This window comes from Trachypithecus francoisi, unplaced genomic scaffold (assembly GCF_009764315.1).
Source record: "Trachypithecus francoisi isolate TF-2019V2 unplaced genomic scaffold, Tfra_2.0 Lachesis_group6, whole genome shotgun sequence".
In the NCBI taxonomy this organism is placed as follows: Eukaryota; Metazoa; Chordata; class Mammalia; order Primates; family Cercopithecidae; genus Trachypithecus; species Trachypithecus francoisi.
In genome coordinates this window covers 23527597-23542049 of record NW_022681471.1, presented here as the reverse complement: position 1 = coordinate 23542049, position 14453 = coordinate 23527597, and the positions used below count along the sequence as shown (strand labels likewise).

At 40.6% G+C, this 14453-nt stretch overlaps 1 protein-coding gene across 1 annotated transcript in view; it reads right to left on the bottom strand.

Moving 5' to 3' along the window:
• Positions 1-5044: 5044 nt before the first annotated feature.
• HPRT1 (hypoxanthine phosphoribosyltransferase 1) overlaps positions 5045-14453 on the bottom strand; it is a 42340-nt gene continuing 32931 nt past the window's right edge. Inside the window, exons 6-9 of the mRNA XM_033201267.1 lie at positions 12497-12579; positions 7281-7327; positions 7033-7109; positions 5045-5681 (exon numbers count right to left, since the gene is read on the bottom strand). Coding sequence (XP_033057158.1) covers positions 5634-5681; positions 7033-7109; positions 7281-7327; positions 12497-12579 — 255 coding nt within the window. The 3' untranslated portion in view covers positions 5045-5633. The remainder of the gene's footprint in view (positions 5682-7032; positions 7110-7280; positions 7328-12496; positions 12580-14453) is intronic.

Genomic DNA, 14453 nt, shown 5'->3' with positions numbered 1-14453 from the left:
ACTGAATAGAACAAGGAGAGTGCTGAATTTGGTTGCTCCTTTTAACCTGTGTGACCCCAGACATTTTTTTTTCTATGAAGGCTCAAAACATGGTTATGTTTCCTAATTTACAAGTAACACATGTAAACCCATGTTTTGAAAGTGGGGGTGGGGAGGATCAACTGAAGGCAGCCTCTTCACCCAAGTTCCAAAGGCCAGGTGGCCCATTGTGAACCTTGTTTAACCACACAGAACACATGAATAGCTAGAACAAGGGATTTAACAGTTACCAGAATGTTTTCAGAGAGGTGACTTCAGAAGTGCCAAGCTTCAGGAAGACCCAGACAGAGAAGGGATCTGACAACTTTAGGAAAGTAGGTGCCAAACAGCCCCTTTACAGTTTACACACACCTTGATGTCAGAAAAATAGGTTTGAGTACTGGTTATGCATCAGAGATGTCACTCTGGACAAGCTCCTTATGCTCTCTGGGATTCAGCTTTCTCATCTAAAAAATGGGGATAATAGCCGGGCGTGGTGGCTCATGCCTGTAATCCCAGCACTTTGGAGGTCGAGGTGGGCAGATCACCTGAGGTCTGGAGTTCAAGACCACCGTGGCCAACACAGCAAAACCCCGTCCCTACTAAAAATACAAAAATTAGCCAGGTCGTGGTGGCTTGTGCCTGTACTCGCAGCTACTCGGGAGGCTGAGGCAGGAGAATCACTTGAACCTGGGAGGCAGAGGTTGCAGTGAGCCGAGATCACGCCACTGCACTCCAGCCTGGGCAACAGAGTGAGACTCTGTCTCAAAAAAAAAAAAAAAGAAAAAGGAAAAAAGAAAAAAGAAAAAGGGGGGATAATAATAGTGCTTACCTCAAGAGGTTGCTGTGAACACCAAAAGAAGCAATACACACCAAGTGCCTACAGATAGTAAGCACTTGGTAAAAATGTAACTGCCATTAAAAATAAGTATGATGCTCACAGGGTCAGTGGAAAGTAGTAGTGGGAACAGAATAGGAGGGAACAAAACACCTCTGAGTAGACCTTTCTGTATAGCTCTGACTCTTATTATGTTTCACCCTAATAATTCATTAAAACTAGGATATGAAGGCTGAGGGTGTATTTGAAATACAAACACTAATGAACCAAACTGCATTATAAATAATGGCCACACTGAAAGGGATGAAGAAGAAAAAAAGTAATTTTGGAAAACACTATTTTGACTGGATACTGTAAGGCAAGCTTGTCCAACCTGCAGCCCGGGATGGCTTTAAACGTGGCCCAACACAAATTAGTAAACTTTCTTAAAACATCATGACATTTTTTTTGTGATTTTTTTTTTTTTTTTTTTTTAGTTTATCAGCTACCGTTAGTGTTAGTGTATTTTATGTGTGGCCCAAGACAATTCTTCTTTTTCTAGTGTGGCCAGGGAAGCCAAAAGATTGGACAGCCCTGCTGTAAGGCTTCGGACAAAAAGATCTGTCCACAAATAGTGAACTCTAGTTAGTCAATCTGTTACAGGCATACAGAACTACCTTAGGATACTAGGTTAAACAAATAAGTGAATAAAGTGTACATAACAAGAGCCAGATTTCCCACTGTTGAAAAAGCGAAAAAGAAGAAGAGGGGGAGGCTAGGATGAAGGCTATGGATTAGAGCAGAAACATTAGTTATCAACTCATGTTTAATATGTATACAGACAGATACAGAAAGAGATGTAGATGTGTGTGTATGTGTGGTTACTATGCATGTTTTATTTCCTAATCCTATCCACTGGGAGGACCTACAAACAATTCACAAATTGTATGACACTCCAATAGAAATGAGCATGCCTAGCACCAGATCCTGGTTTCTAATAGCATTCTCCAATAATGGAACCAGGGCTCCTTGAAGTAATGGCTGATTCTGGGTCAGGGTAGGGAAAACACAAGATGAGCCTGTTATGTCTTACAGTGCCAGAAAATAGAAACACTCAAAAAAGGGTAGGGGCATGACAAGAGGACACAGGGGGCAACGGGAAGATGCGGGGCAAAAAGTTCCAGGCAGAGGAAGCCACATGAAAAATAATCAGACCTTTGACTTATGTTCAGAGCTCTCAGATATTGCCATAATTAAAGGGACAGAAAAAATGTTGGGAAAGGAAGTTCTACTGAAAAGCTACCAAGTTTGAATGTCACTTCACTCATTAATCATGATGAGGAAGTCCATTATGAAGTACATCCATATTGTGTAAAGAGAAAACTTGACACTTAATTTGGCAGTGTTTAATGCTTGAAGTTGCAAATAAATAATAATGAAAACCATTAAAACATCATCACTCTTTCAAGTGGTTTGAAGTGTCTATAAAATTCACATTTGAAAATGGCAGAACAAGCTGAGCATGGTGGCTGATGCCTATAATCCCAGCACTTTGGGAGGCCATGGCGGGAGGACTGCCTGAGTCCAGGAGTTCCAAGACCAGCCTGGGAAACAGAGTGGGACTGTATCTCTAAAAAATTAAATTAAAAATTAGCTGAGAGTGGTAGCATACACCTGGCCTGAGCCCAGGGAGGCAGAGGTTGCAGTGAGCCGAGATCATGCCATTGCACTCAGCCTGGGCAGCAGCAGAGCAAGGCACTGTCTCAAAAAAAAAAAAAAAAAAAAAGAGTAAACACAATCCTTCATACCAGAAAGTTATTTTGTCTGAAGCTGTCCACAGGATCATAAAATAAGCCAGCAGAAAAATCTGAAGAGAATGTTGGAGAAACTCTCTAACAGTCTTTGAAAATGCTTTCTAGTGCCAGAGGAAATCAGTTTACATTCTTAGAGATCAGCTGTGACCTCGAAAAGCTGTGTTTAATGTACAAGTCATCCGGACTTACTACATTCAATGAGCTTAATGTTTTCCTCTATGTTATCAGTGTATTAATTTCTACACAAGAGCTGGCCACTATAGGTTAAGTGGCAATGAACTAAGAGGGCAGATGGTGGAATACAACTGCCTGGGTTCAAATTCCTCATCTGCTACTTACTAGCTGTGTGATCCTGGGCAAATTATGTGGCTCTTTGGACCTGCACTTCTTCATCTGTAAAGTTGGGGCAATTAAAAAAACCCAAACAACCTACCTTATAGGGTTATCACAAGGATTCAAAAGCACTTAGTATCATTCCATTGCATATAGAATTCAATACATGTTAGCTATTCTTAAATTTTTTTTTTTTTTTTTTTTTGCTTAACCTGAAAAATGTTTTGCTTCTTTCTAGGTAATACAGACATTATAATTTTCAAGTATTTTAATTGCTTTTTAACTTCCTATCATTCTATCATTTATCCAACAAATATTTATTGAGCACTACAATTTTTCAGGCACTCTTGTAGGCGCTGGGGATATAGCAGTGACTAGGACTGGCAAGGTCCTGCACTCATGGATCTGACAGCCTACTAAGGGAGATAGACAGTAAGTAAGAAAGGAAAAGATCAACTTAGTAGATGCTTCTAAGGGAACAGCTCTGCCATGAATGTCTCCACACAGGCCACATAGACAAGGTCAACAGCAGTCTGACCCATCTTGGAGGAATGCCATGTGATCCTCCCAGGAACACTGTAACATAATCAGTCTTGGGAAGAAGCTGTCCCAAGGCCATTTGTCACCCACCTCCCTATGTTGTGGGAGCTGCCATAAGGCAGTTTCTCATCTGCCTCCCTGGTTCTGATAAGACATGGGACTTTCAACATTGCCTCCTCACTTAGTGGAGAGCTGCAAGGTTATAAAATCATTTAGCTAGAGTCTGGAGCTAACTCCTCCAGGACATAGCAACCCACCACTTGTGTCATTCACATAAATTATATAACATGTTATTAGGTTATCCGACGCCAAACTGCCTATCACCGGCCATTTTTTACCTACAAAAATGGTAATTTCATATGGTTCAACTTACTAGAAGGTGGTAATAAGTGCAACTGAAAAAAAAAAGAGTAAAGAGGTTTGGCAGTGGGAAGCTGGATGCAGTATTCAAGAGGGTAGCCAAGTGGACCTCAGCGGGCTGACATTTTAGGGGAAGAAGGGGATTCAGGAGTTCTGGATATTGCACTCACACGTGGTAACATCTACCTCAACCTTACATGGGTATGAAGATCAAATGAGATAACAGAAGTAAAAATATTTTGTAAACTAAGAAGTTCTACGACTACAGAAAATTATTTAGTATTAGTTTGAGTCTCCTACTTTGTTGCTGGGCATTACAGCAAACTTCTTTTTTGAGACAGGGTCTCACTCTGTCGCCCAGGCTGGAGTGTAGTGGCACTGTCAAGGCTCACTGCAGCCTTGACCTCCCAAGCTCAAGCAATCCTCCCACCTCAGCCTCCCGAGTAGCTGGGACTACAGTTGTGTGCCACCATACCCAGCTTTTTTTTTTTTTGTATTGTAGAGATGGCATTTTGCCATGTTGCCCAGGCTGGTCTTGAACTCCTGAGCTCAAGTGATCCCCCACCCTGGGCTCCCAAAAGTGCTGGGACTACAGGCATGAGCCACTGTGCCCGGCCTACAGCAAACTTTTAAGGAACACGTGTAAGCTAGATGGCTCATAAGGTTGCTAGTTCATACCTCACATGGAGCAGATAAGCATTTAAGAGTTTTGGCTTAAAACTTTTCTCCTGCTCCCAGAAAACAAAAGGTGTTGTTGTCATTGTTCTTGGTCAATAAAGCACTATCTACACAAAGAAGGTGATACCACATATCTGAGAACAATCTGTTGAGATGTAGCTGAAATTACAATCTGCAAAACTGAACAGAATTCCAAAAGAAAGCCGTGTTATTTTAGCATAGTAAAATGTAATATAAAGTGTACCATGTGTCTGAAATGTAATGTCTCCAAAGTAGCTAGGAATTTTTGTAGCTCCACCAACCCATTCTACTACATAATCATTAAGATTACAATTTAGCTACTAAAACTTAACAAACAAGGAAAATGGAACCAACAGAAAACTATACTAAGTTAATTTGTAGAGAAATAACTATGCATAGCTTTTTTTTTTTAAGAGACAGACCTTATTTTAAGGATTTTTAAATTGAAGAATCCATAAAGCGGTAAATTTTTGGGAATTTATTGATTTGCATTTAAAAGGAACTGCTGACAAAGATTCACTGGTAATAATCTGAACAAGTTGGAAAATACAGTCAACACTACTGAAACACTACTAAAATAATTCCAGGACAGAACAAAACTTCTTAGATGCTGTCTTTGATGTGAAAATTGACTGCTTCTTACTTTTCTAAACACATGGTGGTATAATTAACAATATTCAATCACTTCTATTCTTTCCTGCATATATAAAAATTAAAATACCAATTAAAAAACTAATATATCCTCTCTTTATTTCTTACAGATACGAATTCAATGTTCACTCAATAGTGGTGTGGTTTAAGATAATTTTTTCATTTACAAGTTAAACAACAATCCACCCAAAGGGAACTGATAGTCTATAGGCTCATAGTGCAAATAAACAGTTTAGGAATGCAGCAACTGACATTTCTAAAGCACAAAACAGATAAAATTCTTAGAAGATACATGCAAAAAGCTCTACTAAGCAGATGGCCACAGAACTAGAACATTGATAATTTTACTGGCGATGTCAATAGGACTCCAGATGTTTCCAAACTCAACTTGAACTCTCATCTTAGGCTTTGTATTTTGCTTTTCCAGTTTCACTAATGACACAAACATGCTATAAAAAAAAATCCAGAAATTCACATTTAAAAAGTATATTCTGAAATGAAAGGCAAGAACAGCATTTTACATATAAGAACACTATTAGTTGGCAGGGTTCTTACTAAACAAACAGAGATAGTACTACTATATTTTAGACCAGTAACTTCTGGGGAGTGTATCTTTTGAAAACAAAGCAGTAATCTATCCCATTAATTTGCTTCCTTTTTTTTTTTAAATTTTTTGAGACAGAGTCTTGCTCTGTCGCCCAGACTGGAGTGCAGTGGCACGATCTCGGCTCACTGCAAGCTCTGCCTTCTGGGTTCACCCCATTCTCCTGCCTCAGCCTCCCGAGTAGCTGAGACTACAGGCACCCGCCACCATGCCCGGGTAATTTTTTGTATTTTTTTGGTAGAGACGGGGTTTCACCATGTTAGCCAGAATGGTCTTGATCTCCTGACCTCGTGATCCGCCCGCCTCAGCCGCCCAAAGTGCTGGGATTATAGGCATGAGCCACCACGCCCAGTCTGTTTCTTGTCTTAACACGTAGTTTTTTGTTTTTGTTTTGGTTTGGTTTTTTGAGACACAGTCTTGCTCTGTTACCCAGGCTGGAGTGCAGTGGTGTGATCTTGGCTCACTGTAGCCTCCGCCTCCCAGTTTCCAGTGATTCTCCTGCCTCAGCCTCCCAGGTAGCTGGGATTGCAGGCACGCACCACTACACCAGCTAATTTTTGTATGTTTAGTAAAGGCGGGGTTTCACCATGTTTGCCAGGGTGGCTTCAAACTCCTGACCTCAGGTGATTCGCCCGCCTTGGCCTCCAAAGTGCTAGGATTACAGGTGTGAGCCACCGCAACCAGCCTCAATATGTAGTTTTGAAAGATAAATCAAGTAGGGAATTTTAAGCTTATCAAAGTGGGAGGCCAGGGTAAGTAGCAAAAAAAGATGGAGTAAAAAACCTGCTTTAGGTAGTGTGCTGTTACAGTCTTCCTAAATCTTCCTCAACCATGTTCATGAACACATCCATGGGACTCCTGCCTCCAGAATAAGAGGCACGTATCCAAAGGACAGTGAATTAAAAGACTAAAACTCGATCATTTATTTCTTACTTATGACCACATTTATCATCTGAAATAATAATGCAATAGTTATTGTATATTAAAGCTGTTCAACTATTTCAGCCAACAAGAAGTGTTACCCTAGCCTGGCCAGGTTCCAGTTCTAAGGACGTCTGTACTAGACTACAGCTTTATGTGACTAATGGGAACCATCAGTCTGTTATTATGAGGTGCTGGAAGGAGAAAACAATGCTCTTTCCTAAATTTTTATGTGGGTTTTGAAAAATGAGTGAGAAAAAGAAGCAATTACTTACATTCAAATCCCTGAAGTATTCATTATAGTCAAGGGCATATCCTACAACAAACTTGTCTGGAATTTCAAATCCAACAACTAAAAAGAAACATAATTCATCATTTAGATAAAGAAAACACCACTTTTAAATCTAATACTGGCAAATGTGCCTCTCTACAAATATTCTCTAAGCAATTATAAGCCATTTCACATAAAACTCTTTTAGGTTAAAGATGGTTAAATGATTGACAAAAAAAGTAATTCACTTACAGTCTGGCTTATATCCAACACTTCGTGGGGTCCTTTTCACCAGCAAGCTGTTAATTACAAAATGTGACATATAACATACAGAGAGACTACAGGGCATTACAAAAGAAAAGACTAATGTTTCTAAACACTCATTTCATCCGTGCTGAGTGTACCATGGTCACTTTTAACACACCCAAGGAAAGACTATGAAATGGAGAGCTAAATTATGGGAATTACTAGGAAGGGGCAGCAATGAGTTGACACTACAGACAAGGCCCTTGGTTGATCACCTGGAACCTGAAGGACAGTTCTGAGACCTGCACCCTGACTACCCATGTGTCCACTGAAGGGGAGCTAATAAGGAGGATGAATGGGTATCGAGCGTTAAAGAGCAAAGATGAAAATATAAGGGCTCTCAGTCCAAAAACCTTGGAAATACAATCTCTAAACTGTAAAAGGGTGTGGGAGAGGTGAGCATCACCTTTTATCACAACATTCTTTTCTTTTCTTTTTTTCCAGACACGGAGTCTTGCTCTGTCACCCAGGCTGGAGTGCAGTGGCGCAATCTCCACTCACTGCAAGCTCTGCCTCCTGGGTTCATGCCATTCTCCTGCCTCAGCCTCCCGAGTAGCTGGGACTACAGGCGGCCGCCACCACGCCCGGCTATTTTTTTTTTGTATTTGTAGTAGAGATGGGGTTTCACTGTGTTAGCCAGGATGGTCTCCATCTCCTGACCTTATGATCCACCCGCCTCAGCCTCCCAAAAAGCCGGGTTTACAGACGTGAGCCACTGCACCCAGCCACAACATTCTTTTCTTCTCTTTTTTGAGATGGAGTTGGCTGGAGTGCAATGGCTCGCCCAGCTCACTGCAACCTCCACCTCCCGGGTTCAAGTGATTCTCCTGCTTCAGCCTCCCGAGTAGCTGGGATTACAGGCATGCACCACCACTAATTTTGTATTCTTTTAGTAGAGATGGGGTTTCTCCATGTTGGTCAGGCTGGTCTCGAACTCCCGACCTCAGGTGATCCGTCCACCTCAGCCTCCCAAAGTGCTGGGATTACAGGCGTGAGCCACCATGCCTGGCCTCACAACATTCTTTTTTTAAAAGAGATGAGTCTCGCTCTGTGGCCCAGGCTGCAGTGCAGTGGTATAATCACAGTTCACTGCAGCCTTCACTTCTTGGGCTCTAGCGATCCTCCCACCTCAGCCTTCCGGGTAGCTGGGACTACAGATGTGTACCACTTCACCCTGGCTGCATCACAACTTTTAATAACTGGCTTACAAAGAGGAACTTTAGGCTAAAACAACTAGTGTGCCAAAAGAATCAGTATTTATTTTTGAGAGCAAAAGCTGGAGGTGGTATAAGTCAACTCTACCAAAAGCTAATTTTATAACCCAAATGCTGCCTGATGAAAAATATTTAGCCATTAAAAAAAGCTATAGAAGCTGCTTTGAAAGCCTTTATAGATGTTGAAGGCAGTCTCAAGAAAACTTAGGCTTGCCTACATATATACAAGATATATACAAGGCAGTCTCAAGAAAACTTATGCTTTCCCACATATATACAAGATATACACAAGGCAGTCTCAAGAAAACTTATACCTTTCTAGATAAATACATATGTTTAAAGAGCTGGAAAGGGCCCAACGTGATCTCAACCTGGACTGCACATCAGAATCACCTGGCAGCTTTAAAGAACCAAAACTCAGATACTCAGGCCACAGCCCTGACCAATTACATCAGAATTGCTGGAGGTGAGACACAGGCATAGGTTGTCCTGGGTTTTTTTTTTTTTTTAACTCTCAGGTGATTCCAATGTGCAGCCCAAGTAGATAACCACTACCTAAGCCAGAGACTCCAAGGGATATCATCTAATCATGCCTCTCATGACTCTTCCAATAAATGGATAGAGGAGACACTTCAATTCCATTTCCATTTTAAAAAAACATAACAAGCCAATCACAGCAAAAACCCTTCCCTCTACCTGAACTCAGGAATGCTCCAGAAAACGTATCACTAAACTCAGTGCAATCTGTATTAGGAGTTCAGGAGAACTCAGCACTTCATATGCCTACAGATCTGAATGTTTAATAAAGCTCCATCTCTAAGGCATGACTAGAGTTGCATCTGAAGCATTTTCCATACTGTAAATGGGTAACTGCTCTTAAGAAGATACATGTAAATGGCCAATAAGCAGATGAAAACATGTTCAACATCATTAGCATCAGAGAAACACAAATCAAAACCACAATGAGATACCACATCATAGCCACTAGGATGGCTATAATAAAAAGGACAGTAACAAGTGTTGTCAAGGATGTGGAGATATTGGAACCCTCATATGTTACTGGTGTAAAATAGTACATATACCTTGTTAAACAGTCTGGCAATTCATCAAAATGTTAAACATAGAATTACGATATGACCTAGCAATTATATACTCAAGAGACCTAAAAACAAGTATTCAAACTTGTACACAAACATTCAAATCAACATTATTCATAACAGCGAATAGGTAGATAAACAAAATGTGATATATATGTACAATTAAATATTATTCAGCCAAAACAAGGGATGAAGTACTGATACATGCCCCAACCTGGATGAACCTTGAAAACACTATGCTAAGTGAAAGAAGACGGGATATTGCAAGAGTCCATTATATGGAATGTCCATAATACACAAATCTGTACAGACTTTCTGTAGAAAGTAGATTAGTAGTTACCAGGGGCTGGGAGAAGGGAGAATGACTGCTAATGGGTACAGGGTTTCTTTGGGTTCTAAAATGAAATAGGGGTAGCAGATGCACAACTCTGAATATATCAAAAACCACTGGATTGTACAACTTTAAAAGAGTGAATTTTATGGTATGTGACTCAGATCTCCATAAAAAAGGAGTATGTTTACAGTTCCAGAACCAGCTACCTATATAATATGCGAAAAATCTTACTATCTTCCCTACATTCTAAAATGCACAATTAAGCAGCTGCTCACTTCAATGAGATCAATCACATTACACCAACAGTGAAACAGTGCTTTGCAGTTAAAAAGACTTTCTTTTTTTTTTTTTTTTTTGAGATGGAGTCTCGCTCTGTCACCCAAGCTGGAGTGCAGTGGCCAGATCTCAGCTCACTGCAAGCTCCGCCTCCCGGGTTCACGCTATTCTCCTGCCTCAGCCTCCCGAGTAGCTGGGACCACAGGCGCCCACCACCTCGCCCGGCTAGTTTTTTTGTATTTTTTTAGTAGAGACAGGGTTTCACGGTGCTAGCCAGGATGGTCTCGATCTCCTGACCTTGTGATCCGCCCGTCTCGGCCTCCCAAAGTGCTGGGATTACAGGCTTGAGCCACCGCGCCCGGCCCAAAAAGACTTTCAAATACATTATCTCCTTGACTCACATAGTTTCCCTGAGTAAAAGATGTTAATAATCATTCCCCTTTAAAGATGAGTAAATACATTCAGAGAGATTAAATATGGAATAGTTACTCAGATTAAGTGGTAGTGAAATGCCAGACTAAACTCCCAAGTCCATGTCTTTCTCACTTTACTGCTCTGCCTAGAACATGAAAACTGAAACTGGGTGAGAAGAATCTTAGAAGTCATCTAGGCCATGCATTCTTTTTTTTTTTTTTTTTTTGAGATAGGGTCTCACTCTGTCACCCAGGCTGGAGTGCAGTGGTGTGATCACAGTAGGCTACTTATTCTCAACAGAGGCGATATCACCTCCAAGGAAGCCAAAACTAATTCTCAGCAGGGAGAGTGGAAATATTAGACATTACAAGATTTGTGACCCTCCAAAACAACCCTACCTGACAATCTTATTCCTTAGTGTTTAATTTCTGAGTATCATATGAGCAGCACTGACGTGGAGTTCATGGAAGATACATGAAATGTATGCAAGATCAGTGCTACAAAACTATGGTGAATAGATGACTTGGGTCAAGAAATGACCCAAGTATTCTTTGAGCGTGTCCTACCTGTGGCAACACAAAATCTCTCTCTCACGAACCAGTCTATCTCAATTCCACAGCATATACCAGGAAAGAACAACAAAAGAATACCCGGAGGATTAAAGTCTATGCCACAGTAGATTGACATTTAAAACCCTAAGGAGCATGTAGAAAAACAAGCAAGTGCACTGATTAATTTCCATTAGGTTGGTGCAAAAGTGATTGTGGTTTTTGCCATTTTATAGGATACTATTTAGTATCCTATAACGTATCACTTATATACTCTCATAGTACCTGCCCCAAATCTATTTAAAAGAAAAACTCACTGATAAACACTTGGACTGGATATTAGAAAAGCCCATACAGTCAAACTGCTGACATATGACTCACTAGAAGGCTTACTCTGATTCAAAGATGCTCGACAGATAGTTATTTTTTAAAAGGGTTTATAAAAACCTGTTAATCACTTAGGAAAAAAACAGAAGTTAGATCATTACCTGACCCCTACATAAAAACTGCAGATTGATCAGAGACTTAATTTTTTTTAATGAAATTGTAAAAGGAAAAGAAAAACATATTCTTAAATGTTTGTTTGATGTCACTCTATTAAAAACTTAAGGTAGCAAAAGCATAAACTGTGAGCCAGGTTCCCTGGGTTCAAATCTCATCTCTATAGCTGACTAGCTCTGTACCTTTGGGCAATTCCCTATGCCTCAGTATCCTTATCTGAAAAGTGGGAATAACAATGCCACCCCAGAGTTGTTGAGGGATGAAACTAAAATGAGAAATAAACACAGGTAGAACTATAAAAGCAAAAGTCAAACAGCATAGGTAAGGTGAGGAGGTGAGGCTGACTTAATAAAAAAGGAAGCGGGCATTATAAAATTTCACTACAGACACAAAGAAGATGCAGCATACATCACTCAATTCCAGGAGGTCCAGATCTTCAGGGCCCACCCCTTCCTATCACTTCCTCACCCCTTTGGAATCCTTATTCTTAATTTTGTAAGGGGGCTCAAAATCCTCTGCCATGCTACTCAGGACAAACTGATATAATCAGCATGCTGAAAAACCAAATGTTAATATTAGGCAAGGAAGTGATTGTAACTATGAGCTTTATTGACACATGACAAAATTATTTAAAAGGATTATATCTTAAGTCTTACAAGAGAGTACATTACTTTTTAAAGATAAAATGACAGTTGAAAACATTTATCCTTAGAAAGAAGCAATCACTTAATCCCCCTTCAAATGAGGAAAATATTCTATGTCAAAATGTCATACATACCTTGCGACCTTAACCATCTTTGGATTATACTGCCTGACCAAGGAAAGCAAAGTCTGCATCGTTTTGCCAGTGTCAATTATATCCTTTCAAAAAAGAAGACATTGCATAGCTTTAAATTCAGAGTCACTATATAAACATAAAGTACCAAAACCCCCATGTATAACTGTAATACTGCCATTCCTTTCAGTGCAGTAATTGTCACTAAATTTCACATGGAGATATTCTGGAATCTATAAATCATCTGGCCCTCAGCAAGCAGTAAGAATGCCAGCCCCCAGGCCTGGATTTTGTAGGCACAGGGTCAATGACAGCAAATTTAAATATATACATGCACATTTTATTAGGGAGTTATGATGTTGTCCTTCATTATAAAAAGTATTTCAGAATTTTTCCCATAAATGCAAGATAGAGACTCTCTCCTCCCAACTCTCCAATATAGGTGGCTAACAGACTACACTTTAAGAAACACTGCTTTATACCATTTTTAAAGGCACCCAAATTAATAAGGCTATAAAATGACTTTACATAAAAGTGAATCCCAGCTATTTAGTCAAAAGTAGGACTCTAAACAAACCCATCTTTGTTAGGGAAAATATTTTTTAAATCATAACCCTAATGCTTTTCAATAAAAATACTCTTTAAAAATGGAATAAAGCAGTGTAAGCCATCAGAAACATCATGGCTGGAGACTTGTGAAAAATGTAGATTTCTGGGCTGTGGTAGGCAGAATTCTGATGGCTCTCAAAATTCCTGCCTCCTTTAGGGATAAAGACTTTAAGACTTTTTTTTTTTTTTGAGGCGGAGTCTCGCTCTGTCGCCCAGACTGGAGTGCAGTGGCGCAATCTCAGCTCACTGCAAGCTCCGCCTCCCGGGTTCACGCCATTCTCCTGCCTCAGCCTCCCGAGTAGCTGGGACTACAGGCGCCTGCCACCTCGCCCGGCTAGTTTTTTGTATTTTTAGTAGAGACGGGGTTTCACCATGTTAGCCAGGATGGTCTCGATCTCCTGACCTCGTGATCCGCCCGTCTCGGCCTCCCAAAGTGCTGGGATTACAGACTTGAGCCACCGCACCCGGCCGACTTTAAGACTTTTTAAGAAAAAAGAAAAAGAAAAAAAAAAAAATCCTGCCTCTTGGTGTACACACCCGGAAGAGTTCCCTCCCATTGAATGTGACCAGGATCTGTGAAACTAACAGGATAGCCGCTCCTGTGATTAGGTTATGTGGCAGACTAGAGCAAGACTCTCCTGCTGGTTTTGAAGAAGTCAGCTGCCATGTTGTGAGAATGTAATGGGCTAGGGCATGAGCCTTTAAATAGCTGACAGCAACCCCTGGCCAGCAGCCAGTGAGAAAACGGGCCCTCAGTCCTACAATCACAAGGAACTAAATTCTGCCAACAATCTGAAGGAACTTCGAAGAGGATTGTGAGTCCCTTGATTCAGCTTGATGAGCCCCTGAGCAGAGGATACAGTTAACTTGTACTAGGGAAGTATAAAAAGCATGCATGGGAATGATATATATCAACTTTAAGGATAATTGTCACACTTCTGGGAATGAAGGGAAAAAATGGGGCTTTAGTTGTATTATGACTTTAATTTCTTTAAAAAAGTAAGATCAGAAGCAAATATGGCAAAATGTTAATACTTTGTGGTGGGTACGTAGGTATTGAGCATACCTTCTGAGTTCAAAATATTTATAATTAAAATTAAATGCAGGCCAGGTGCAGTGGCTCATGTCTATAATTATTCCGAGCACTTTGGGAGGTTGAGGTGGGAGATGGCTTGAGGCTAGACCAGCCTGGCCAATATGGCAAAACCCCGTCTCTACTAAAAACAACAACAACAAAATCTATATCTATATATATAGACACACACACACACACACAACACACACACACACACACACACACTCTTAGCCAGGCATGGCAGTGTGCACCTGTAGTCCCAGCTACTTGGGAGGC